The sequence below is a fragment of the Phalacrocorax carbo genome, chromosome 11, assembly GCF_963921805.1.
Source record: "Phalacrocorax carbo chromosome 11, bPhaCar2.1, whole genome shotgun sequence".
NCBI classification, from domain to species: Eukaryota; Metazoa; Chordata; class Aves; order Suliformes; family Phalacrocoracidae; genus Phalacrocorax; species Phalacrocorax carbo.
The window spans coordinates 443,944-471,874 of NC_087523.1; the positions used below are offsets into that span (position 1 = coordinate 443,944).

At 43.4% G+C, this 27,931-nt stretch overlaps 1 protein-coding gene across 1 annotated transcript; it reads right to left on the minus strand.

Annotated features, from left to right (window-relative positions):
• Window positions 1-826: 826 nt before the first annotated feature.
• On the minus strand, window positions 827-27,920 carry LAS1L (LAS1 like ribosome biogenesis factor). Its single transcript, XM_064462742.1, has 13 exons — window positions 27,681-27,920; window positions 26,937-27,062; window positions 26,674-26,743; window positions 25,397-25,478; window positions 24,273-24,464; window positions 22,323-22,369; window positions 19,080-19,189; window positions 14,747-14,832; window positions 13,576-13,791; window positions 12,268-12,403; window positions 11,364-11,743; window positions 8,770-8,911; window positions 827-1,231 (listed from the first exon to the last, which is right to left on the minus strand). The coding sequence occupies exons 1-13, from the start codon at window positions 27,890-27,892 to the stop codon at window positions 1,141-1,143; spliced, it is 1,890 nt and encodes a 629-aa protein (XP_064318812.1). The 5' UTR covers window positions 27,893-27,920; the 3' UTR covers window positions 827-1,140.
• Between the last annotated feature and the right edge of the window lie 11 nt (window positions 27,921-27,931).

Consider the following 27,931-nt stretch of genomic DNA (forward strand, 5'->3'; position numbering starts at 1 on the left):
CAACGCACTGCTCAAGTTGTGCGTCCCTTTCTCGATCTCCTTCTCCAGAACACTAGCACGTAATGGCAGCAGTAGGTCTAAAGAACTCACCAGATGCCATTTCACAATGCTGCATTGACACGTTTCTGTTTCTGTTTAGTTTGTAAATACTGCAGATTGTTAGACTGACTCGGAGAAAGGCTCTGTCTTGCCCTCTATCAGATAAAAATTCTCCAACAAATTCTCCCTGAGGAGTCCTGCAATAAATCTATGCTTAAATGCCTATTTTTTTGACAGGTGATTGCAGAAGCCTCCGAGTTCCAAGAACCTTTAATACCGGTAAAGAAAACTGAATTTAGGAAAAACAAGCTGGAAGTCCTTTTTCTCAACAACTTTTCAGCAAGTTACTCAGGTCCATTTCTGCACTAACACATTAGCTCTCAGCAAAGACCACAGGATTAGTTAGCAACCTCAGCAAGATCATGACTAGAAGTAACATCAAGCACAAGGCTTGAATTAGAGATAGTCTTGAGGTGGCTACTATCACTTGAAAAAAAAAAAAAGGCAAGAAAAAATATTTTCAAATATATTTATGCACTACAGCGCCTTCAGCCATCCTATAACACATCTTGATCCCTGAAGCTTCACGTGAAATCCTAGTTAGATGAAAACTGCAGTACAACCTTATCCTGGCAAAATCAGGCAAACTCATACAGGGCAATATGGGTGTCGCTGAAGTGTATATATGTGAAGTGTATATATGGGTGTACTCAGAAGTCTCGCTAATGAGGCCCAGAGCACACTTTCCACAATACCTGAGTGAAAAAGAAAAAACAGGATCCAGAAAGAAGGTTTGCCTTCCGTTGGTTGTATTTATTAACTGTGAAAAAAGTTAAGGAACACTGAGGGATTCTGAAGAATTCTGTTTGGTGAACATTAACTAGAGCTAGACGTTCATCATAGTGGTTAAACAAGACAATGGTTACTACACATGGAACTTAAAACACACCAGTTCTACAAAATATTGTTTTTACATGGTAAAAATCAGTAAATCTCCCCCCATCCCCTCCCCCCCCGCGGCTATTTGCCCATCACCATTAACTAGTTCTTCCATGCCACTTATCTTGTGCAATGCCAAAAGCCGCAGAGCACTCTGCTGTCTTAGAAAAGTTGAAGGCCACTTTTTATTTTATGGAAGTCATTCTGGGTCCATAGCAATCCTCCTGTCACAGGAATATTCAATTCTGCAGAGCTGAGAAGAGGAGAAATAAAGCACATGAGCACTGAGCTGATTTGGAAGCTCACACCACTGAAGTAATAACTTGTTAACAAGTTTTATTTAAAAAAAAAAAAAAAAAGCCATTTCTCAGTTTTAGCTCTAAACATTTGCTGCTGGAGTGTCCTTCGTTTTTCATCAGTTCATTCAAGAAAGGCAACAGTCCCAAGATGCCAAAGGTACCAAAGCATAAGCCAAAGGAAAGGCTACCGGTTACTAACAGTTGTGAGGGAGACGTGAATTCAGAAATACCCACGCAGCAATTTTCACCTGAACCTTCCTCTGTCCTTTGCAGCTAGGAATACAAGCTCATCAGGTGAAATGCTAACAGAGCAAGCAGTCAGCATGAGAAGAGTCTGCCGCAAGTTACAAATGTTATGACGCCCATACGTTCTGCGCAGGGAAACCAGCCTTTCCTATGGCTCTACAAAGAAGTCACAAAACTAGCGCCTTTGCAGAGATTTTAAAGGAAGTTGTTGTTTGGCGACACCCACAGCATGCTATGTAATTTCTAATTTTAGAAGGTGGCTCACTCAAACAGAAATAAAATCCCTTTTCACTGCAGAAGGTTCCAAGTTAGGGCTGAGTCCCAGTAGGTCCCCGAACAACAACCCATTTACATGACTCGGTAACACAGCACACAAAGAAACAAGTAAGATTTTATATAGTGTTCCCAGACATAAGGCACCGTCAAACACAAGGCTCAAAGAACAATTGGACAACGTATGTAAATCTTTCCCTACCCAAAGTTTTACTATGTGAAGGAACTTAAATTGCTACCATGTTGTTAAGTAGGTCAGTTAAGGGTTTATCATTTGTATTCATTTTATGAGAATGGTGAAGGTGAAAGCTAAATTTTATCAATAAAATCTTTAAAGAATCCACCTGAAACCTGGTTTCTGACATTGTGAAGGAGAAAAAGGGAAAATCTGTTTGTCTTGTGCATATTTTCACTTCTCCTATTCCTTAGGCCGAAGGAGAGCACGTGCACTCCTAGCTACAGCCTAGCATCCTCCAGGATACGAATATATTCCCTGCCTTCAGCACGAATTAACCACCCCTCTCACCTACCTGCTTATGTTTATTATGCTTATGCATCTCGTCCTTAGGTCAACAAGATCCAGGCATTACCCGTGACCATTAAATGACGACTCCCATTTTTGAGATGTCAGTGCAATTGCATGTCAGCAACTCCACCCTCAGAAAACTCCCCAAGTCATCATTATTTGCCAAATTTGCCCCTGCTGTCAGGTAAAACTGACACTGGGAATAAACAAAAAGCACATATGCTTACCACAAAAAAATCAAAATGTCTGCCTGAGGATGACAGCTGCTATTCAAAGCTTCAGAGGTTGCCACAGCAACACTAAACACAAACCTTAACAACACACATACACAACATACACCGGAAAAATCCACCAAAGAACACTCTCTTTTGGGACCAGGGCAGAAGGAACTGCGAGCCTCTCCAAAGTAGCCCAGCGTCACAGCAATTCACATTTCATGTTAAAACAAAACCCAAAATCTCTGAAGATGGAAAATAATTTCTGCAAACAGGACTGAGACATTTGGAAAGTTTTATTTATACAGCAACTTCAAGCTATACACCAAAAAACTCAATGCCTTTCCCAGACGTTCAGTTCTGGAATAACTGGCTACATGGCAGAGGCTGCTGCTCGGAGCTCCTCAGGGACAGAGGATTTCTCCTTTAAGGTCAAAAGAGCTCCCAGACACTCCGTGTTCAGATGAAACGCTGCCAGAGACCTTGCAGACAAAGCCAATGCAGAAAGATCGCAGCTATCTCGCACCCACTGTCGTGACCTAATGGTCTTCCTCTGACTGTTGGGAAATAATCCTGAGTTCAGTCTGCTAATGGGGTAATTTTAACTCCCTTCCCTCATCACTTGTGACCTCACAGGCTTGCTGCCATTCCCGTGACAGGGACTCTGGGGACAGACACTGCCATCATGCTCTGCCTCAACTATACTGCATGAAGGTTGCCAAGAGCAAGCTGATCGCAGCAGATGAACCACTTTTCAGGAGGGATGAAACCAGAGTATCACCAAGCAGAGTAACGGCACTTTATTACTTGGGATTCAAGGGAGAAAGTGCCTTTTCCATAATCAGTGCTACTTTGTCCCCCAGCCTCTTGCTTGCCACTGGTTTTTTCAAACAGTCTATCTGCAAAGACAGCTAAATACAGGACAATGGAGTACAGCCTCAAAATTCACTGATTCGGGCTGGATTCAGCTCTTTTTGAACTATTTTGCTACTCTGCGACTCAGGCTATACTGTTTTGGAAACAGCATGCTTGTCTTTGGGAAGATCTGATTGTAAACCAGAGTAACTGTGTGTAAAGGGTTCCACAAGAGGCCAAACTGTGTGGTAAGTGGCAGGCAGAAAAACAGGAGCAGGGAAAGAACAAAAAATTACTTATCCAGCAACCTTGAGGGGGAACACTTTGTGGGTAGTGTGCTGGTTTTGGCTGAGAAGGGGTTAATTCTCCTCACTGGGGGTTGGCTGCCTTTCCAGCTTCCCGCGCTCTGCCGCGTGGCGGGGGGGGGGGGGCTGGGAGGGGCAGGGCCATGGTGGGGGCGGCTGACCCCGACTGGCCAATGGCAGGTTCATTCCATACCACGTGACACCCTGACCAATATATTGAGGGGGGGGCGGAGGCGGCGGCGCGGTGTCGGGTCGGCGGGCGGCTGCGGCGCGTGCGGTTTGTTCCGGCGGTTCGTTCCCCCTCTCCCCTCCCTTCCCCCCTCCCCCGGGGCTTTGTGCCTCTCGTTGTTCTCCTTTACATTGCATTTCTACTGTTGTTTCTTTTAATTTTAATTATTAAACTGTTCTTATCCCAACCCACGAGCGTTACCCTTCTGATTCTCTTCCCCATCTACCGGTGGGGAGGGAGCGAGCGACTGTGTGGGGCTGAGCGGCCGGCTAAACCACGACAGGTAGCTAGGCTGCTGCTTTCAGCATAGGGAAGGCACATTCTCCAATTTCCTGAACCTCCAGAAACAACGAAAGCAGAAAAAGAAGTGAAACACAGGAATTGAGATGGGCTCTTGATCGTCTCTCAAGATTGAGTTCATCTTTAAAAGGGAAGGGAGGTTGTCGGCTGAAATCTATTTTTCCTGCTCTGTAATCAAGTTTTGCCACAAATCCATAGGAGCTATTTAGGAAGAAGCACAGACGTCAAACAAGACAGGCAGAATTCAGGCAGATGTTAAACATAGATTAAATGCATTGTAAGATCAGCAAGTGCTTCATTCTCATCTGTGGACCTGGTGAATTAGGACTGCAGCGAAAGGTTCTGCTTCTGTTACATGACTTGTCCGAAGCCCTTTTTCCCAAATTAACGTCAAACTCCAGGAAACCCTTTCTGCAGTTCATTACTTCATTTGCTTTAACTCTGTGGAGCCAGAGAGAAAGAGAAAGACAGAGCGTGTCCCATTGCCTATGCTGCAGATGCGTTTTCCAAGCATCTTGCAGATATTTTCTGCATAAAGTGTCAAATTCTCACCACCTCTTACACCATACTGCTGTACCCCTCCAGTGAGCCTGGCAGAGCAGCTCTCTGCAGATATAGAAGCTGGAGGGCAGTATCAAAGAAGTAGTAAATAGCAAACACCTCTTCTGGAATAGCCCCCTTGTGAAGGGGAACAGGAAAACCCGTGTAGCTGCAAGACAGCAGACAAAGTTTCTACATAGAAGAATATATGAGAAGTAGCCAAGAAAATCTGCTCCCCTCTGTCTCCGGACAAGTCAGACAGTCCCTGCAATGCCACATGGCTGCTGGCAAACAGAGCAGCTGCTACGCAAGGGAAGTAAGAAGAATGAACAAGCTGCTGATGTAACACTCTTGAAGAAACTTGGGTTGGTTACAGGCACAGCTACAGGAATAAATCGGGTTCTGCTCCTTTTTATTAGTGGTAACACCACATTTTCCTCATGTTTCTTTCTGAGCTTTTTTTCCTTTAGCCTCCTGCCAGGCTGTGATCTGAGTGGCAGAAACTGTCTGCCCCTTTCACCCACCCAAAGAGATGCAGAAACATATGTTCATTTTGGCCTGGTATGTGCTTTTTCACTTTCTACATGGGCATTTTCTAGTAATACCAGCTGCACGACACATTGCACTGTCCAAACAACAGCCAACCGGAAGCAGCACACAAGGAGAAAAAGAAAACCACCTCCTCGGCTGAATATAGACGAAGCTCTTGCAAGCTCCAGAAGTACAAGCAATTCTCTGCTACACGAACAGGCAACACGCTCCGTGCAGGTCTGCAATGCAGCAGTTAGCGAGGACCCATTCTTCTGTAACATAACCATGAGGCACTGCACTGCAGCAGAAACCAGCTCTTAGCGATTTCTTCAGGAAGTCAGCTACATCGTGTACATCACTTTCCCTCTTCTTTTATTTCCACGGTATATGAAGAAAACAGAATACTGTAGGTAGAAGTGAATGAACCCTCAACCTTAACTGCAAGGTATTTACTGGTGGCTCAGGCTTACACTCAGAGTAAAGCTGTAACTAATCACTCTTCAGTACTAGCACTCACTTTAACTCCAGCTAACACTAGCAAAGATTTTGTTCACGTCCAAAGCAAAATGACAAGAGCATTTTTTAGTAATTTTAGTGAATTTATATTAACAAGTTAATTAATACGTGCTGTGGATTTTCAGACAGCAGACTTTAGCATGGCCAGGTTCTAGCTCCTTTAACATCTACATTAGTGGCATGACATAAAGTTTTTATCTAGAGGAATTCCTTTGTTTGTAGAGCAGAACCTGGAATCAGGTGATTTTTAATGCCTGTTACTCTAGAAACCACTCCAAGAAATACACTGAGATTACAGAACACTTGAAGCCTACCACACACAAGTCAGAAAGGGCACATGCTACAGCTGGTTTCAAGTAGCAGCTTACAAACAACCCAGAACAGTGAATCACACTATTCCATATACACTTCACCACAGCTTCCGTAATGATAATTCCAGCTACCGTGCGCAGAAAAATCAACCGAGCCAGTGAGGGTCAGATTAAGAACCCCCCCATCTCTTGTCAGAGCCTGATGGCCAGGTGCCAAATAGTACTGATTACTGTAGCCAGCTAGAATTCTGCTGCAGCTCCTTCTCATCAGTGATCTCACCTACCTAAAATCAAGTCAAACAGCTTTACGTTTAAAGTCTCTGACAGCAAGTATTCTATCATTTGTGACTACAGCGAGAGTGCTGGGGCTCTGCAGACTGGAAGTAGATATGCAAATTCCAGGAATTTGCCTTGTTCCCAACATGGAACATGTTGCAAGAAACATGATTCATGGTTGGTTGACACCAAAGGGCTCTTCTGTTGAATCAAAAGGGGTTTTTTGCATCTAGTGTAGGTTTACTCTGCTTTTGGGGATGACAGACTATCAGAAGACGAAACGCTACCTGCTCTCTTCACGGTCTGGGAGGAAATACGTGCAGTGCTCAAAGCATAGGTCATGTAATTAACATCATTCAAGAGGGCTCAAAAAGGTAACTCATTTAACCTCTTTCTATCAAGAGAGGCAGGTTTGGTCCTGCCTCTCTCAGAAGTGTTGGAACCAAGGACTTCATTAAGTATTCGGACCGTAAGAAAGACACACAGTAGGAAAGGATAGTTTCTTTTTTATTATCTAGCAACATTCAAGATGCTAATGTTACATTTTGATTAGACTAATCAAGCAGAAACAATACCCTCTCAGCAGGCCTGAACTGACAAAACAGCAGACTAGTCCTGGGGAGGATGACCAACAGGATGGAGAATAATGGAAACCTTGCTCTTTGGAAGGTTTGGAACTGGAAGCTAATCTGAAGACAACTCTGAATACGTGAAAATATTACTATGTGCAAGAGCTCTTCACAGTGCAATACCCTAGGCTGCACGACTGTCACTGTTATTCACATTTTTTGGAAGCTACTAGATTGTGGCCATCACCTACAGGGATGGTTTAACTGGATAAGCTTCATTTAGTAACAGACATGATCTAACTAAAGCTTTATAGAATGCTACCATTATTTCCATGACAACCTGTGTTTCTTTACTGAGGTCAAATCTGCAGCTTAAATGACTAGCTGCAGCTCCAAAAAGGTCACTGGACAATGCCAACACACTGCGGTTGAGGATCAGAGCCCCAGTTAACAGAAACCGAGTTTTCAAGCCTGCTGAGGCTGTGCTAATAGCTTCCAAACTGCTAAACAGCAGTACCTCATAATCCTTGCAATGGTTTCTTTTAGAAAGAGCAGGAGTGAAGATGGTAAGATTATGAACTGGCTTCCTCAAAGGATGCCACAGAAATCACATTTTTTTATTGTCATTATGCCACTACATTTAACTTTCAGAGAGCACAAAAGACCCAAGGAGTGCAAAGCAAAAGTACATTCCCAGAAGGGAATGAGAACGGCAGCAATTACTGCCGCAGTACGAGCAGCCCTCAGACTGGAAGACGGGAAAGGATGAAGGAGGCAACTGCAGAGAGGCAAGAGTGGAGCTTATTCTTTCGGCTTTGAAGGACGACTGTTGGGGCTTCATGAAGTAGCTTCCTACGATACTGGCGAATTGTCACAGCAATACAGGCAGCGATAACTTCTGTCTGACTGTGTCCACCAACAGTGCAAGCATACTGTCAGGCTAATGCAGTACAAACAAGCAGGAAGAGTTTCCTGTTGTGGTGGGGGAGGGTGAGGAGAAGAGTTTGTCTCATGCTGGGTGAACCATAGGATGATTAACTGGGACTGCAGTGACACAGACCTTACTCAGCAAGCATACTGTAGTCTCAATTTCAAGCATACAGGAGAGAGATTCGTTTCCATTCACTGATGTGAAACCCTCAGCATATTCACCACCCCAGTTACGTGCAGCCGATTCCTTTCTCGGGTGTTACAAAAGTAATCTGCAGTCAACCAATTCCTGCGGCTACCTTCTCTCCTCATCTTCTGACTTTCCCACTAATACACAAAGTGCTTCAGCAAACCACTGCGTTTCAGAACAAATCCTCCTTCCTATACAAGATTAGCTAGTCTGGGAAAACCGACATTGGGGGAGTCTAAATGACTTCCAAGGCTTCTAGTCCTGAATGCTTTAATTGCAAGGCCACAGTTCTTCCCATTAAAATTATTCATCCCAGTGCATCACCAGGCAGATTCTGCAACAGCTCTCAGTAGCTTGTTTTAAAAATTCTGCACTTCCAGACTAGCAAGTCTAAGGGATCAGCGGACTGTATCTTAGTAACAGCATCAGAAAACACTGAAAGTTGTTTTTCACACTGTTACGCTACTACACCAGCACAGCAAAGGGCCTTCCCAAGCATGCCCGTTACTTGAAAAATCCATGAGAAGTGCATTTAGTAGATATTTGGGTCAAACTATTGAGTCAAACAGAAGGCACAAGGAAATCTCATCCTTAATTTCTCACATCATCTAGTACAAGGCACAAAGAGGCAAATGCATTTTGTCGTTCAGGGGCAACGTCCTGCCCACACTGTTACTCACTTCATATTGGGAGTCTTCCACTCATCTCCCACTGGCTGATCAAGCAGGGACATCATGGAATAATTATCCAACATGAGACCATCAGGGTCGTCTGTCTGACCGGGGAGTTTCCCAAGAGGAAAGTCTTTCCATTGTACTTCATCTGGGTAAAAACAGTACATAAACAAGAAGTCTGAGCTCCCCAGAGAGATTTTCAAAACACAAGATCCCACCAAGTCCACAAATACCGTCTCAAACAATTCAGCCATTCAGCAAAAATGAACAATCTCAGGTACTCCGCAAAAATAAGTTTGAACTATGGTTTCACCTATTTTTATTTCTAACCTTACTCTCTCCCCCAAAAAAAGTCACTGTAATATGTGAGACAACAGGTACACATCTGGAGTCATGTAACGTCATGCATACACAGTGCAGCTTGTCCAAACCACTGTGAGACCGTGTCCATCAAAAGAAACCCCACAGTATTCTAGAGCAACCCTGTATATATTTATCTTCCTCTTTTATGCACGCTTTCATTTGAAACATTAACGCATGTCAGTCAATGTGCATTTTAAAAAATTACTCTGCATACTTCTGGAAGGAGCCCTTTGTGCACATATGAAGATACAAAGCACCTTTGCATCCAGTAGCTCATTTGTCCGGTGAGACTAAGCATCAGCTTCTTAACTACTCACTGAGATGAGCAGCTGCACAGCAACAGTGCAACAGTGACTAAAGAAGAACAGAAGCCACAAAAGTAGAAGAGTGTAAGGCTGGGGAAGCCTAATTAACCAATAAAGCAATTCTGGACAGATAGACTGGCTGGGAGGAGATGGCAAAGAAAAGGATATGACAATGTCTTGGAAATTCTGCTATTTGTTTTTATGAGCACCTGTTGCTGTTTCCTCTCATGACTTCACGTTCATTAAATTTGGCTTCCAATGGGGGCCAGAAACTGCATGAGGGGAACCATCCATCACACCTGATAACATCAGGGAGTCCATTCCTTTATACTGTGATGCCAAAATTTCAAAGGCAGTTCCCAGTAGGGAAATCCCTCTTGAAATTTCATTCTTATTTCACATCTAACTAAATGAAAGATACAAATTATTATATGTCATTGCTTTGACAATAAGATTTCTTAAGCCTACATGCTTTCTTGATACCAGAGGACTTATTTCTAGAATGCTTATTAGCAGCTTAAAGACCAACAGACAGAAGCCTTCAGAAGATCGGGCACTCCACTCCAGAGAGCCAGCACTAATTACACAGACTATCTGAGACCCCTGCTAATCACCTACAACTTGGCCTTTTCCTTCTTTCTGCCTGAAACTGATTTGTTTTGTGTCCCTGATATCTGCTCAAAAACCAAAGCATTGCCCTAAAGAATCAGCATATTTGTTTTTCCTTGCATACCTTTTTTGGGCATTTAACAGAGCAAAAAGTCTTGACATAGGATAGTGCTTTCTAAGTATTATAATTTTACAACTAAGAAAGGGGAAGAAACAGCATTTGGTAACATCCAACGCAGCTGTCAGGCAAATGACTATGATATATATTTAACAGGCTAAGCCCTCTCTTTGGGGAACAACCTAGTAAATAGTTGATATACCACATGTTGTCGTGGGTTTGTACATACCTACTGGCTGTTTGAGGGTAGTAACTACACAGATGTTATCCAAACAGAAATTAACTTTACCCACAAACAACTACATAAACAGAATCTTCACAACAATCAGGTGGTTCAGGACACAATATGTGTTCCTTCAGTGAAAGCTTTGCTTGATCTGAACCAAAGCCAATGAAGCAGAGGACAATTTCACTTCTGTTCTCAAAACATCCAGCTCTAACAAGCTGTTCACATCAGCCTCAATAATCCAAGCTGTTTAGGGAGGTTTTTTTTTTATTTTTTGACTTGGGAAAATTTACCTGCGAGTGGGGTGCAAGAGTTCATTGTCTGCTAACGGCTGCTTTTCATCTTCTTCCTTTAAATACCACTTTACCTCCAACTCCTCTCCACCAACCTCCTCCTCCTGTCTTCAGGTCCCTCCACAAATCACTCATCCAAAAATAATCTCAGCTACAGAACCTTCCACCCCAACGAGAAAGTACAGCTACCGTAATAAAGCTAACAAAACACTGGATATGCTGTTAATTCCCTCTAAAAACTTGCCTCACGCCTTTCTTTTGCTTGCCCCCATGACATAACAGCAATCTTCCTGGAGCACAGAACTTAAAAGCGTATGAGGGGTGCTCCCCAGCACAGCCAAACTGTGCTTTCATTATCCCCACATCTGACAAATGGAAGTCCAAGAAACACCCGTATTTTCTTTGCCATTCACAGCTGGCATATATGCTGTCCCATCAACTGGATACATTGAAATTTTAAACAGTTTGGAAAAGCCCGATAAAAAAAATTTAATGAGGCAGTAACAACATGCTCCTGCAAAAAGCACTCTCAGTATTTTACGAGTTGTTTTCAGTGATTTGGCATTTAGATTGTTTTGAAGCACACTTCAATTCTGGCCAGGCCCAGAGAGCTCAGATGCCTTTGCGCCTCAATTAACATCTGCCCGTGACGAGGACTGTCCAAGTCTTACAAAGCCATTTTTTACCTGCAGCGATCTGCCAGGCGGACCCTTGCAAGGCTGCCCTTTTCTCGGCAATAGCCGCCATGTTCCCAGAATGAGCAAGTCTGTCCAAAGGATTTGTTTCAGTTACCATCTCTTCTTCCTCCTCCTCCACCTCCTCTGCATCATCATCTCTCTCCAGCACATCTTCTTGTTCCTCTACAGTCTGTCCTTGATTTTTAAGCTGATTTTCTTGCCTGGCCCTCCACTGTAAGCTCTCTATAGTGTAAATTGGCTGTTCACTGCAGTCTGAAGAGAGGCCTGGGCTGGACAAAGGGCCACCTCCTTCTGTGTAAACAGAAGTGAGATAGAGAAGGTTCTTCCGTGAAGAACGTGGCAAGCGAGGTCTCATGATTGTGAGGATCCTAGAAAGGAAAAGGGCAATGTAAAAGTCTTACAAGCAAAAAAAAAAATATTCCAGGTGAAGGTTCATACCTCCTCTAGCAGGCAAATCTGATTATTCCCTGGTGGGCGGATGCTGGCAAACTCTGTCTTTGTGATTAAAATTAAGGACTTGGGATACTTCTAACTGAATTTCTGCTTTGCTGTTTTTATGTGAAAAAGTTATCAACTCTGCTAAATTCATACAGCACATCTCTGCTACCAAGTCACTTTTCTTCTGACCAGGTTGATTTCTTAATACCTCCCCAGATCTCTGCTTTCATTTTGAAGGTGCAATCCTTTTAAATTATCCTCCTGCTCTCTGTAGAATCAATGGGGAGATAAGCAGCAACAAGCAGCGCTTTACGTGCACCTGCCACAATTTCTACTAGATGTAAAGCGAGGGAAGGGAACGCAGCTATAACTCAGTGTATCACAAAGGAGCTGGCCAAAGCTCTTGCAGAGAGCTGTTTGCTGTCCCTTTTCTAGGTCACAGGATTGAACTTACAGCTGAAGAAGGTGTGGGGTTGCCCAGCAGGGAGCTTCCAAGCAATTATCAGTCAGTCTTATCCACTGCAAAGGAACTTTATGGAGGAACAGCTCCTTCACAGACACCTGTTTATTACAGTGTTGTCTTTTCTTCCCTTCAAAGAAGATACGGAAAACAACAAACTCATTAAAAATATGCCCTTCACCCCTTTGCATATTTGCTGGAACACTCATCCTCAAACAAGCTCACGTTCCAGTCCAAGCCCAGGACCAGACACACTAGCCAAATACATCAAGGTTGTTGCGAGGGACTTGCCAACGCACTGGCAGCTAGGTTAGCTCCCCAAATTGCGGCCACAGTGAGGTGCAGGTGTTCCCAAGCTGGTTCTGCACGCACCATCCCAGACAGGAAAGCCACAGGATGTGTTTGTACACTATTGTCCCAAATAAATGCAGCATACTGCTTCTGGGACCTGAGAACATTCCAGACAGCACTGCAATGAGTCGACTTGAGAGCTGGGAACTACTACCGTTCAGGGATCTCGGTACGTAGTAGATATGCTCAGCGCTGACTGAAAACATCAAACATTAACCTGTGACTGCCACAGATACTGGCAAAATCTTTGTGCAGACTGAGCCAGACTGGGAGAGGACAGAAGAGGTGGCAAAATTAACCAGCTGGAAACCTCCTCAGGGAAAGAAGTCCTGTTAACAACTCCTGTGACACGCTTCGAATAATTAAAGCTCCTCTGTGCCCCTGTCTCTGGAATGGAACATACAGTTTAAACAATTAAGAGTTAAGAACAGAAAACAAAATATTACTTATCACATTTGTGTAAGATTAAAAGGCATGTGTAAAATCCTGTGATAGGATTAAAAAACACAGCAAGACTAAATAAGTATCTTGTAAAAGCAGGCTTCTCTTAAGTGAGGAAAGAACTGGGAACAGGGAACTCCTAACAGGTTGCGTAGAGCATCTTTATTTATCTGCTATTGTTATTTCCTACAAGTACTAATATCTGGGAAAAAATCAGCACTTAAGGGCCTGATCCTTCACGGGATCTTTTCCTATCTTGAGGCGGCTGCAGCAAAGTTGCCAATAACAATTTCAAATTTTTTGCTAAGAAATTAATGACATAGATACGCTACGGGTTGAAAAACGTAATAAACGCAAAAATAAAAGCCCTACGTTCACATGACGAAATGTAATAATTAGGTTACTGCACTTCCCATCTAAAGGTCACACCGCTCTCCCAGTTTTTGCGGTAGTATAGAGGAGACTCTTACTTCCCCCCCTCACCCGCCCCGAAATCCCAGACACACTCACCAGCATTTACTTTGGCAATGCCAGTCAGCATCTCAGAAATCCAGTTGATCAAGAACTGTGGCCGGAGTTCTGAGGAGTCAGAACATTCCTTCAACTCCATAAACATTTTCTCTAGTAGGATCTGTGTAAAGCTTCTGGAAAGGAGGCCTGTCAGCAAAGGCTGCCAAAAGCAGTAAAACGTCTGAGGAATTTTGAACTGCCATACTTCTTTATTTGCTGCAAGACAACAAAAAAAGAAAAAAAATTAAAATCACTGTTTTATAATTTTTTGTGAACCACGGGTATGACACTTGTTCCAAATTTAAGTAGTTTGTTCTCAGATCACTAGTTCCAGGGTATTTCCTGGGATCCACACTGAACCTGGAATTATTATTTTCTTACACTAGGGAATTAAAATAAGCAGCAAATTAATAATGTAACAGCTCCAGGAAAGCAAAAAATACAATGCCTGATCTAATCACGGGGTGAACCACAGGAAAATCTACCCGTTTCGCTAATTCCTTTCCAGTTTCAGCTTATTTCACACATAACGTAGAGCTCTTCTGTCCAAAAATATACTGCAAAGAGAAGGCACATTGGGGAAAGTGACACAGAATCAAAAGCTCCTAAATTTTTGCTACTGTAATACAGTCACAGAAATTTGAGGATATTTCCTTGAAAGTTCTTCCGCTGGTGTTCCCAAGAGATCCCAGGGAAACAGACAAATTATTAATTTTCATTGCCTCTAGGTACCTAATCCTCTTGCAGAAAATCCATGCAGCTCCAGACATACGGGCAGCAGCCTGGAACTAAGAGACAATTGGTGAATGAGGCTCAAAAAACCCCATTTAGGTTTGCTTCAGATCTTCAACATAGGAAAAAAGAGCTAGTGGGAGTTCAAGAAACCAGTAACTATTGCGGATAACGGCAGAGATACAAGCTTCAAAAGACATTTTGGCCAGGCAGCATTCAGTGCTAAAGAGCTATGTTTCCTTAGTAAGAGATTTATGCAAAAGCAGTAGCTAAGCATGGCCATAGAGGAATCTCGAAAACAGGTCAAAAGATGTTTAAGGACCCAGATATATGAAAAATATGCAGAGAATTACAGATTCCAATATAATGAGAAAAAAAGAACAGACTTGGACATAACACTAGCTATGCTTTTTACTTATGTGGCACCCAAAACACTAACCTTCGTACTTGATATTTAGCATCTTCAAACAATCCATCTTTGGGATGAGAAAGCCATCACTGAGAAGAGCTTCAGCCACTGTCTCCCTAGAGCAGAGAGTCTTATTAATGCCACTTACTCCTTTACATATCATAACACTGCTTGCACCAGCTTTGAAATAAGTTTGAGAACCAAATACCTGGAACTATGAGGAGGTGATCTAGCTTACTGTAAGGCACTAAAATTGTATGCCAGTTTTGGGCTAGATATATCCCACTAGTCTTGGAGGGAACATGCAGTTGTGCAAACTGGAACAGAACTTGAAGGGAACATTTCTTGCTTTTTCAAGAGGAACATTTATCATACTGAAACACCTATGGTTTGCACTATGATCCAAGTCTTCTGCCAGCAGACCAGCCAAGATTTGGGGAACTCTGACCCACAGAACTAGTTTAAATTTCAGGGGAAACGCCAACCTTGTTGACTCGCTGGCAAGACACCACCTTAAGGTGCAGTTCACACAGCTGTTCGGTAGGTAAGTTGCAGGAGGGTCACAACTACTCTTCCCTACAGCACCTACAGCTTTTTTTTTTTTATGTCTCCTGCCCTTATAGCTATTCTGCTGACAGCACTGAATGGCCCAGCTCAAGGACCACTTCATCTCCTATTAAACTGGCTTAATGCAAGTGGAACACTGAGATGGCCCAGACAGGTAGGCTGAACTGACACTTGGAAGTAACAGCAAAAGAGACAGAAGTAAAATTCCCTCAACTACCCAATATCTAACCATGGGATTCTCTTGAGTTCTTCCGTTCACACTTTTATCCACGAGATTCTCTATCCCTGCAAAGACACAGCATTAAAATAAACACTTTTCAGAAAAAAAACCAAGGTGGCCATTTCCAAACACTGAATAAATTCCACAGAAAAACTGCTTTTGCTATCACTCATTGGATTGGGAATGGTAGTACCCCATGTCAAACACGGCATATTTTGGTATAAAACGGATGAGAAAATGTGTCTTCTCCAATAGGGGTGAGTTCCAAATCTAAACATCCAGGCACAACTTAGATCCAATAAAGGTTTTTTTATAAATACAAACAGCAGCTAAAGATCTCAGAGTGCAGGGACAACACACACAAACGCTAGATCACTTCGTCATAAGTAGATGATGTGCTGGGAGATCAGAAGGCAAATGGTAGAATGTAATTTGTTTCTAAAAAACAAAATCCAGTTTCAATCCTCTCTTCTCTGTCAAGTGTGCCAGCATAATTACCATTATTCCTACATGGCAATGACAGATCATCACCAACTATTAAGGACATCTCCATGCAGATAGCAGCTTCAATAGAGAGCCATTTAAGCAGAACAACATCTTATTAAGAAAGGTCCACGAGGTCAGTTCTCTGAAGCAGACAGCAGAGGATCGTTTGCAGTTAGCTCATTTTGCTTTAGGTCTAAAGGAATCTTCTGTCCTCTGCACCACCCAAATTACAGGGTACGTGGATAGGGGAAATAAAAGGCTTTACTCAGAATTACACAGGCATTCTAAATTTAAAAACCACTTTCATAAGTCACTTCACACATTCAAAAGAGATTGAGAATGGATGAAGTAGCTCTTTGGTGTGACAATCATCAGTGGAAAATGACTGTACCTCAATTCCTTGCTAAAATCTGTTTCCAGTGACTGCTGCCTCACATTAAAACAACTGTGGAGCTTACCCTGTACTGTCACTCTGGTGACACATTCCCATTACATCACTATTATTTCAGGTACTTCACAGAGAGCATTGCGGACGTTCAACAAAACCTGCAGAGAGCTACCATGTGATGCATGACTGGATCTTGCCCAGGGACCTGGAAACCAACACCACCCCCAGTGGTACCCAGCACCACAGCCAGGCTCAGCACTTGGTTTCCAGTTGCACTAGCTAGAATGAAGGTGGCAAAAGTTAAGGGTCTCCTATTCGGCTTTGAAGAAAGGTGTCAATCAAGTCCCTTGTCCCACTTTTCTCTTTATCTCCCGATAAAGGAATGAGAAACTCAACAGGAGAAATAAGAAGCTGAGTACCCGGACTTCTACATTCTCTTATAACACATGCCCCCTTCCCTACTTGGGTTCTGCCAGCTCCCAGGAATAAGCACATGTGTGAATACAGTCAAAGTACTCCACACAAATCAAGGAAAATGCCTCGTTGCAGCAGTTGGCCTATCTGGCATCTATTGTTGACAACAGCAGAAAAATACAGAAAAGTACCAAAATTAGCAGTATGTAACCTGGCGCCCCGCTCTTGGGGCTTTCTGGAGTTAATAATGCTTAAAGAAGCAAAAGGAATGAAGAGAGAGCCTGTAAAGTAAAAGGAATAAGGGTTGGAAACTCACTGCCAAAGCTGTTTTGATCCAGAAACATGTATGTTTCTTTTCCAAAAGTATAACCCAAAGTCTGGACTCGTGGAACCAGTACTTACTGGAAATAATACACGCACACATATATAAACGGAAATATTCTTGCCAAAATTCCTCTCTGAACAGTGAGCACACAAGGCAGTTAAAAGCAATTGCAAAGTCTCTCTGGAGTAGCATCGCTACTGAAAGGTTTGGCTCTTTCCTAGTTTTGCAAGCTGTGAATTGTGAAACAGCCCCCCATCCCTGGCTGCTGTAAGTGGGGGATTTCCCTGCATATCAGGGCGGCTATTGTAATGAAGTTGCCTGATCATTAAGAGTCACTCAGGAAACCATGAAACAGCTAACAGAAACAAAACCCGCAAGACAGAAAAACCCCACATTTTTATTGTCATAGAAACCAGCTTCCTCCTCTCTGTTTTCCTTCTTTTATTTGGTTTCCTTAAGCACAGGCTTCATCAAAAAAAGTCTTATTCAGTGTAGCACAATGCAGTGAAGACAAAGTTCTTATGAAAGCATTACTGCCAGGTTTGATTACTTAAGAAATGACAGATACTCTAGAGATACTATACCATAGCATCACACTTTTTTGTTGGAACAAAGGATCTGGTGATATAGTTTTCAACAGATTCTTGCCCCATCTTTGAAGTTTCTTTAGGCCACACCTAGCGTCGGGGTTTCACACCCTTACCTAAATTACTGGGCTGGAATTCCAAACAAAGCTCTCAGAAAACTGACAGTGAAAGCTGGAAATGAAATCAGGCTCCTGAGATGTGCCACCTAGTTCCAAGACTTTACCAGATAGATGACAAACTTTTTAAACCTCTTTAATTTTGGAAGCAGCATCTCCTAAGCACACCAATGAAACCGTGCCCTGTAATCCATGCCATCCCATACACCTGAAGAAGGAAGGATGTAAAAACAATTTTGTCCTACTGCCACTTTACCTTCTAATGAAATGACTGCAAAGCAGTGAAATTCCCAACACATTGTGCAGGAATTAAATCTTTAATTTATCATCTAGAGTATCCTAAAATATTTCCCGAAGTATGTCTTTTGGAAATACAGGAAAAGTCTAACCCTTCCATTTGACTTACCAACATATAAGGACACAAGCCTACATATTGCAATAACAATGCTGAAGCATCTTAACTACTTTTCCACAATAATAGCTTTTCAGAAGAAAAGATTCGTGCACAGGCACTTTCCACCTAACAGAAGCTGGTTAACAGAACATGACACCTGCACGGATTCCTTCAAAGCTAGAGGTGGTGTAGGAGGTGGGCTGGTTACTTTTCATGTCTTCTCTACATCTGCCAGACCAGAGTTTCCTGTAGAAACAGTAATGCAAAAAACCTGCCACATTCTGGTGACAGCACCCTGTACAGAACAGCATTCCACTGAGCCAGATTCAAGCAGCTTGAAGCCGCACTTGAATTCAAGCCTGTTAAACTTTCAGAGGTGCCAGTCTGAAAGCAAGCTTGCTTACTTGCCCACTGGCCAGATACACGCTTCTCTGAGTGGGAAAAGATCTTCATGCAAATTTCTATAGTAATAATAAAGTCTCAACACACTGGGTCCTAGAGGCCCTGTAGTAATAGAAAGTATAGAAGAGGTCAAATATTGCCCTGCAAGTTTGAAGAATTCTAAAGGTTACTGTGAAATCGAAGTCTACACAAGGTTGTTGGTAGAGCTTTTGAAGACACTGAAGATGCTGACATGCACTGGGGCCAGCACAGCTAAGTCAGGGACACCACCTCGGAGACCATCTGGCACAGGAAACATCAGCCATTAACAGAGATTAACAACTCCATCCTCAAAGATGTTGAGGAAATCGGCCAACTGCCTTCTCCATGATCAGCTGAACAACATGGTGAAAAGGCAGCGCAACAGGTCTACATGCCCAGCTCTGCACTGTACCTTTCGCTTCAGTTCCTTATCAGAGATGTACCTGTTCTCTTGCATCAGGTCTTTGATCTGAGCCAAAATCCAGTCCACTTCTGAAGAGGAATCAGACCACAGTTCTCGAGACTTTGAAACAGACTGTGCAGTCTGCATAACCTGAGTGAAGAAAAAATCCAAGCGTTAACGGAAAACATGCTCTAACGGCAAACAGAAAAGCACTGCTGTGAAGAGAAGTTGTGCATGCCGTATGTAGTTCATAAACAGCACTTCAAAAAATTCACAAAAGTTCCCCTTCCTAGGGGTATATTAAAAATTAATATAAGTTATGTCATACTTGGAAAAGGCCTGAATGAAAAAGACAGCAGCTCCACGGAGTCACAGTCCTGGCATCCTCATTCTGGTTCCAAACTTCGCTTTCCCTGACTTCAGCACAAACCAGGACAGACTCATTTTGAATCATTAACTCCACATGTGGGGTGGGGATGAGGCTGCCTACTCGGGACAAGGTTTTGCCAGTCATATTATGCATACAATAGAACAAAATGTCAAATCAACACAGCCATCTAGGCAACCCGTCATCAGCCGAGAGCATCCTATGAGTAGGAGCAATACACAAAACAGACTACCAGGTTCTACCAAGAATGGAAGAGAGAATATTGGAGGTTACTACTCTGAAAGTTAGTGATTTCTTGGTTTAATATATACCTTACCTGAGTCTGTGCAGCAAGGTAAGATGTGCCTTCTACTTATGCTCACAACCTACCTAAATGGCAATTCTACCATGACCACCTTCTATAAAATATTGGCATGAAGCATGTTACATCACCAACAAGTATCAGCAGATTTTTTTGGAAGACAGTTACTACTAAGATAAAAGAAGGCAGGAATATAATGTCAAATGAGACTGGAAAACCAAGGTGTCATTTTCAGGCCTGCGATTAGCCCTCAACCTACCCATGCAAAGTTACCACTGCATCCAAAAGATACTTTAGATGACAAATCAAGTATAAAGACATGGCCTAAAGAACCTCTAGCCCATCCATATGAACAATCAGGCAACAAAGTGCACAGCTCCCATGACACAACTTATTTTGGCCTTGTTTACACCTTACAGATTTATATAAACGTGGAGGTATTGTAAGTAGTTAACAGAACAGCTATAGAAGTGTCTGGATCATAGACTGTTCAGTTACACTGCTGTAAAGATAACCTAGGTATAAGTGGTTCTGCTTCTTACACGAAAAAGATTAGAGACAGACTATACATTTATGCAGGGAGACTACCAAAGGTACTGTACCACTCTTGCTATGCCAACCCAGGGGTAAGTGTTTAAATATAAGCCTAAAAAAAGCTTCAAGGAGTAGTTATTTGATATTTGGAACATTCAATTGCTGTCATGGTTAAGAAATTATTTGGATGTACCAAACCACCTGCCCTTAAAGGGCACAAGAACAAGCCCAAGTAATTTTTTTTCCCCAAGCAATTTCTAGGTTTCAGAGATTCAGAGATTTTATCAACTATAATCAGATTTATACCACAGGTCTACTGTTGTACAGAACAGAGTTTCAGAGGCCAACAAAAGACCAATGTGCTTGCATCTCTTCAAATTACTGGCAATAGTTATTAATGCATAAAAGCAGTATTTTGTTTTTTATAAAAGACAAACTTCAGTTAAAAACTTGCAGGTATCAGCCATAAGGAGAAACACTTCTTGCCACTGACAGATCTTGGCAAGCCCTTTGCTCAGTGTACCTGAGTGGCAGAGATGATATATTAAAAGAAGCTATATTCCCAACACGCATACCTACGGAGCATTCATTTTTCACAATTCAGCTGTATTTTGTCAGATGACACACAAGTGCACCACTTGAAATCATTCAACAAGAAAGGCAGCCTTACAGGGCGAACAGAGAAATTTCAAAAGCACAGTATGCAGCATTCAATTAAATTGAGGTATATAACAGAGATTACTCTTCAGCCTTTATTTCTACCATTTTGATGGGATAAGAAGAGTTTCCCATGAGCTTTGAAACAGAAGTTTCAAAACTACTCTTTAGCAATTGACTGACTACTCCTTTCCCCATTCAGCCCTGGTCAGTTTAAATTTTGAAGTTGCATTTTCCTATTCAGTTTGAAATACTTCCCTCTGTTCTGTTAATATGTTAAGAGGTCACTCACCAGATATAATCAATCTGTCTCCTTTAGGATGCAATGCAAAATGTACAAAATAAGCCAGTACCAACTATAGAAAGGGAAGGATGAACAAAGGAGAATCACGTTATATACTCCAAAACCAAGACAATGAAAGAAACTGGATGTTAATTTTCAATTAAATTCCTGACTCTAGTTCTCATTGGAATGTTAGCACATTTTCTCCTTTGGCCCCTAATGATATTAACTGAAATAAAAATAAGAACAGCTCCCTGGTAACAACAGTACGTTGATGAGGTCATATCCAAACACATTTTACAGGGTCTGTAATGCAGCTCTCAACACATCTTAAGAACTATCCCATTATTAAGAAGGGGAAGCTGAGCAGAGAGAGATTTCTGGGGCAAATTATTCACCAATCTGAACTGCAGCACCTCAGCCACTGGACCACTTCAAAAATATATGATGACTGATAAAAAACGTAGGCTAATGACTTCTGAATGACAGATCTCAGTTTCCAGAGACACTAGCATGAACAAACTGGGCACTATCCACCCTGACAAGGAAGAGTTGGGATCTCCAACAAGTACATATCTTATTTATAAACATGAACAATGTGTTCACGCTAGAAACCACCACAGCTCGATTTGCTTATTGCCTGCAGTGAGGCTTTACTTTGGCAAGCCATGTATGACAATACTAGGAGAGAGATCTGAACAAAAAACTAACCAAGCCTCTCTCTGCATGTGCAGCAGCCACAGGTCCCCTGTGGGCTACGTGCTAGGCAGCAGCACTACTTTAGGCAAGAGTACACAGCCTGGCAACTGTTGGCAGCACTGTGGACACTGGCGTACTGCCACCTCTGCAGCACTGGTACAAGTATCACTTCTGTATAACTGACGCTTCTGGACAGATTCTAACTGTGGGAGGATGCTACAGGGAGGAAAAAAGGGAACCCTGCTGTTAACATGAAATAAACTCCTGGCACAGTAGCTTAAACGTGCTACGCTCAGGTGTTTCAAATCAGGCCTGGCCAAGAGCATCAATTCTCCAGTTTGGGCAAGAATGAAGAAAAGACTTTTTGCCCCAAGCAGGAAATGAGAAGAACGGAAAGTGCTGATGATCAGACTGTACTTACCCGAAATTGCTCATTCTTGTAGGATATCAGCACATCTCTGACTTTTTCTAGAAATAAACATAAATATATAGTTTAAACAGGAAATTCTGTATCTGGGCAAACTGCTTAGTTCTGCTGAATAAACAACCAGGGAGAACATCAAAGGGACTTCTAAACTCTAATTCAGACAACACTCTGAAGACATCTACAGCTCCCAGACTTTTCCAGCAACATAAATCTTATCAAGCGGGGTTGAACCAGGAGTTCAGTACTTTATCACTAACAGTGGCCAAAGACAGCCAAGTTGGATAAATCCTGACAGTTCCAAAGAAATCCCCAAATGTATCAGTTTAGGAAGAAATTGTTCCCGTAGGCAGTTCATGTTCTGATGCATATTTGTATTCCTGTACTTGCATTTTAAATCTACTGCAACAGCACTGTGGCTATTCAAACCACCCACATCCTTATTGGACTTTTTTCAACTTTAATTTACCACCTACATGAAATGTCCTTTCTCTACCTGTGGACCACTTTTACTGTACCTGAAATAGCATCATCTTTCAAAATACTTCATCATTCAGGGGTCATTGTCACTTGCTATCAGGATGTCCATCACCCAGTATCAGCTAGATAAAACTTCAGATGGAGTGATGGAGTGATATACCATTGCCATCCCATTACTCTGGACATATACATGACAGAATCTACTCTATCGTTCTGTGGTTCTCTCTTTTGGCAGCTGGGGGCGGGATATTTTTTTGGTTTTTTTAGGGTAGCCAGGGAGAGGAAGGGATAGCATATGCTTGGATCTCATCCAACATGAAGTCAGACAGAAGCCCAGACATACACTCTGGCAAGAAAAGTCTTAAGTGCTGCCACATTCCCAAGTTTAGTACTGCTTCTAGGTTTGGATTTTTCTAATAAATTCTGTATCAAACTCAAAGCGCACAACAAACTAGTTACTACTTTCTGGATCACAGCTACTCTATGTATGAATCTGTTATAAAGGAATCTAGAAAAGACTTGCAACAACTCCATAGATCCTGAAGCCAGAAAGATCAATACAGTCACCTAGTGTGACCTTCCAGGGAGGAATAAGGGTCACTTCAGCATTCATGCACACTCTTTGGACTCTGGATTGGGCTCCTGTAATCTGTTGGGTGAGTTACTCCTCATAAGCACACCATCTTTCATCAGAAAAAATTACGACTAATCTGTTTTACTCTTTGAGGTACTGTTTGATGCTCACATGCCTCAAACTCTCAGACCAGCCATCTAATCTGAACTCCCACTGTCTCCAGTAAGTCATTCAAACTAGGAATCTACCTTGAGAAAAGCTCCTTATTTTGGGTTCAAAGACTTCTGGTGATGCAAAAAGCAACCACTGGAACAGTTTAGCAAAGTTTTCCCATTGTTTTGCACTTTATATCTTAGATTATGTCCTGGTTGAGTTACCTGTGATTTTATTTTTTTTTTTTTTTTTAATACTACTGGCAGCTAGTCATTTTTCTGTCCACATGCAAAGTATTTTGGAACTGGCCAAACTGCCTTTATGCTGTTCTTTCTCACGTTACGAATCTACAGAGTTTTGAGAGCTATAAAAGCCTATAAAAAGAGCTATAGCCTCTTTGCCCACAGTGGCCTCGATACCAAAACTGTGGCTGTCAAGACACTACAACTAACTTTTACAATGCTTGGTCCTAAACTATCCTGGTATAACCGTTGCTATTGATTAGGATACTGCAAATTCAACAGAAATAGAAGATTTTATGCTACAAATTCAGTGAGCTAAATCAAAAAAAGTCAGTCACCCCAAGAATCCACCAAGGCCCAAAGAAGAATCCCAAAACCTGAGCTGGAGGTATATCTTTATGCGCTGTCAGGGCGAGAAGATGACACTTTTAAACTGCCTTCTCTAGCATGGGACATATCTACTCCTTGTATCTGCACCACTGTTCTAGGGACACCTACCATGGAATTCCTTGTGTTTCTGACAGGCCTCATGCTGTGGGGTTTGAATCTCCCATGCATCACTGTCCAACTCTGCAGTCGCTTCCACCCCTTCCTGCTCCTCTTCCTCGTCCTCACTTTCTTCACACAAGTTATTGCCCAGCTGACGGCTCCAATACGTCTTCCGCAGCCAGTCCAGCACAACATCACAACCTAAGGGAGAACAGAAAACATTTTCTCAGTGAGGTTTTCTTTATTATTGAAAAAAAATATATAGGTGCTACACTGTGAAAAGAAATGCTGTTATCAAGTTGTGAACCCTGAAATCACATGCAACTCCATTAATGAAAAGGTGAATGAGTTTAAAAAAAATTAAAAAAACAACCCCACAAACGAGTATCACAGGCCTGGTAACACCCACCATCTTTTTGGCAACAAAAAAGATCAGACACTGCTATAGCACTGCACCTTGCTCAAGCTATGCCAAATTTAAGCAGAAACTTAGTCCCAGCAGTGGTGTTCTGATGAGAAAATGAGTCAATTCTTCAGTATCACAATGATCAACACATTATTTTTTTGTACAGAGACTACACTAGGCATACGTTAGAACAGAAAACCCCCTTTCACCCATCACCACTTCGCTACCCAACCCAAGCTAAGGAACCTGTTGAAGGTTATTTAACTGGCTCCTCAGTGCTTAACTCAAAATTCCCAGGAATCCCTTCCAATGCCATGAGCTGGTCATTCATTCAGACTTGGAACTTAAGAGACTCAGGTATCTCTAAACCATCAGGAAAAGCATTTACCTCTTTCCCTGAGAGGAACTTCCTGTGGTGCAAAGCAAGAGGGAGAAACTATTGTTTCTGATATTTTTTTCAGGGGAAGGAGAAAGTCTGAACGCCTTCCCTGCGACGCACCACAGCCTGGAGCAACCAGCCACAGTTCAGCTACCTGCACAGGGCAGTGGCAAACCCTCCTGGTGTCTCATGCCACAGCTCTCGCTGCCAGGACAAGCCTGTTACCTGCTCTGCAGCACCCCAAAATGGAGGGAGGGATGCTCCCCTCAGGGCCTGTGGCACTGGCATTGCCGCCCCGAACACCCCTCAGGCCAGGCCCTCCCAATGCCGCCTGCCGGCGGCACTTACCCTTGCGGCACAGAGCCAGCCGTGGCAGCTTCCCGTGGGTCAGCTCGTGACGGAGATCCACAACCCAGATGGGGATGTCCACCTGGAAGAACAGCCACAGGCATTACCCCGCAGTTCCCACTGCATCACACAACAACTGTACGCAGCCCTGCAAGGCTGCAGAGAACCTCCGCCTGGGTGGGAATGGCCTCTTCCAGGCCACTCCTGCACCGCAGTCCCCCAGCGTCCCACTTCAAGGGTGGGTTGAGATCCCCTCCTCTCTGATCCCACTCCTCCTGTGCCCTAGGATCCATACAAACTGGGGATTTTACAGTTGCAAGTAATGTTGAAGAACTTAAACAACAGACATCTTTTTAGACAGAGGTGCTGTGTATAATTTAACGAGATACTGAGAAGCAGTTAAAATATATTTAAACTGATGAAACATTCTGGATGACAGTTCATATATCAAAGATACAAATCATATCATATATAATACTCAAATCATACACACATTAAGTTGCACGCAATTTTCTGCAACTTTTCTAAGGACAACTAACTTTAACTATGCAAGACCTCTACTTTTAAGCTTGATCAGTTTTAAAAGGTGAGCAGCAGCACCTTTCTTAAAAACCCAGAAAAAACACCCCAAGAACAATTTATCATTCTCACACAGGCGCCCCAGACAAGGCTGATTATGTAGAAGAGTCTCAAGTACTGTCTGTTCTTCACTTTCAAAACTTGCTGTTCAGACCCAGTTGTGACGCTCAGTGCGGCTGGCAATAAAAGGACTCAAGCTGGTCCTGCTACAATTACACCCTGAACACTTCCTCCGCCACACAGGAGTGGACAAGCTCACCTCAAACGAGAGACATGAGATGAAAATGCCTGCAAATGTGATTAAGTGCTTTTTATGTATAATGTGCTTGTCAGAGACTAGAATTTATAAACTATAGATTTAGCTGTTTTTCCATATCTCAGCAGCTAAAAATCCAAAATGTAGTGTATAAGTAGGACTATGTACATGTAAGTCAAGACTTCTGATCACACATGATTCAAAACGCTTTCATGATCACCAGCCTTTGTTACTCCTAATCTGACTTTAAAGAACAAAGTTTTGGATCTAGTTACACCACGCCTCCTTAAAACTTTGCAGTTGGAAAGAAGGGGCACCTATACCCATTGCTTTGGTTACAGAAGAATGACCCCTCACAACTCCCTCCACCTGGTGTTAATAGACAATACATACATTCTCTATATATACAGAAGTTATCAAGTAACTCTTATTAAATATTTACCTCTCTGGCTAATTGTCTCAGAGGAACGCTGACCATTTTCTGTTTCCTTTCTGTGATCAAGTTGACAAACCTGTTGGCAGGTTACAAAAAAAGATAAAATGACTACCATGAGCTGCAGAGAAACTTGGAACCCCAGAGACAAATCCCCCCCATGCTTTACAACACTGTGGTCCCAGAGATGCAGAGAAATTAGACAGATGAAGAATGCTCTCTGTCCAGGCATCCGTCTGTCTCTCACAGCACACAGGCCTTCAAAGCCCTACCTTACAAGAGCCAGCCCATACGAGAGGACGAGCTCATGTGACTTCAATCTCCCAGATGAATCCAGGACCTTGCAACGAATCAGTTCAGCAGTGCAATCCACTGCAAGAGGCATTTTGGGACCATACCTAGAGATAAAGGAAAAACAGGTGAGTGGTCTCACAAGAAAACACTCGCTCTGCAAAAAGCGTGGCTTCCCAGCTACTCTTTGCGCACTGCGGTACACAACAGCCTGAGAAACGCTACGCAGAAAGACAGCGTCAAAGGCTTTTAGTTGCAACGGGGTGATTACACGGCTACTCCTAAGCGTATGTTAAACAAGAACTCGCTGATATGCTAAGCGCATACACAGTACAAAGTGCCGTAACCAGACTGGTCTCGTGTACGGACGCAGCAGGGCCCACACGAACAGAAACGGGTGGTTCGAGGGCCCTGGATACGCTCCCTGCAGCACTGCCGAGAAACCAGCCCGTGAGGCTGCAAGCACCCAGGGCTTCTGCCTCCCCCGCTGACCACAGCGCCAGCCTGCTTCTGGCACGGCCTACGTGCCCAAAGCCGCCCGCCCGGCGGCACCGGCGACCCGCGCAGAGCCCCGGCCGCGGAGCAGCACCGGGCGCCCGACGGACCCGAAGCAGGCAGCGGCGGGGGCGGAGGGCTGGCAGGGCCGTTCCCGAGATAGCGGCGGCAGCCCGGAAGGCAGCGCCAGCGCCGCGGCGCGCTCCCTGCCCGCGCCGTGCGGCCCGTACCGGCTCTTCCAGGCCGAGACCCGGTCCAGCGCTTCCTGCTGCAGCCGGCCGTCCCCGCAGTAGAGCCCCACCATCACCTGGTCCCACTCCGCCCTGCCCCTCCACGCCACCACCGTCCGCAGCGCCCTGAGCCGCTTGCGGGCCGGGGACGAGCACGGCGGCCCGCGGCCCCACGCCAGGTCGGCGCGCCCCTCCTCGCCGCTGCCCGCCATGCCGCGCGCCGCTTCCGGGGCGGGGCGGCCGCTTCCGGG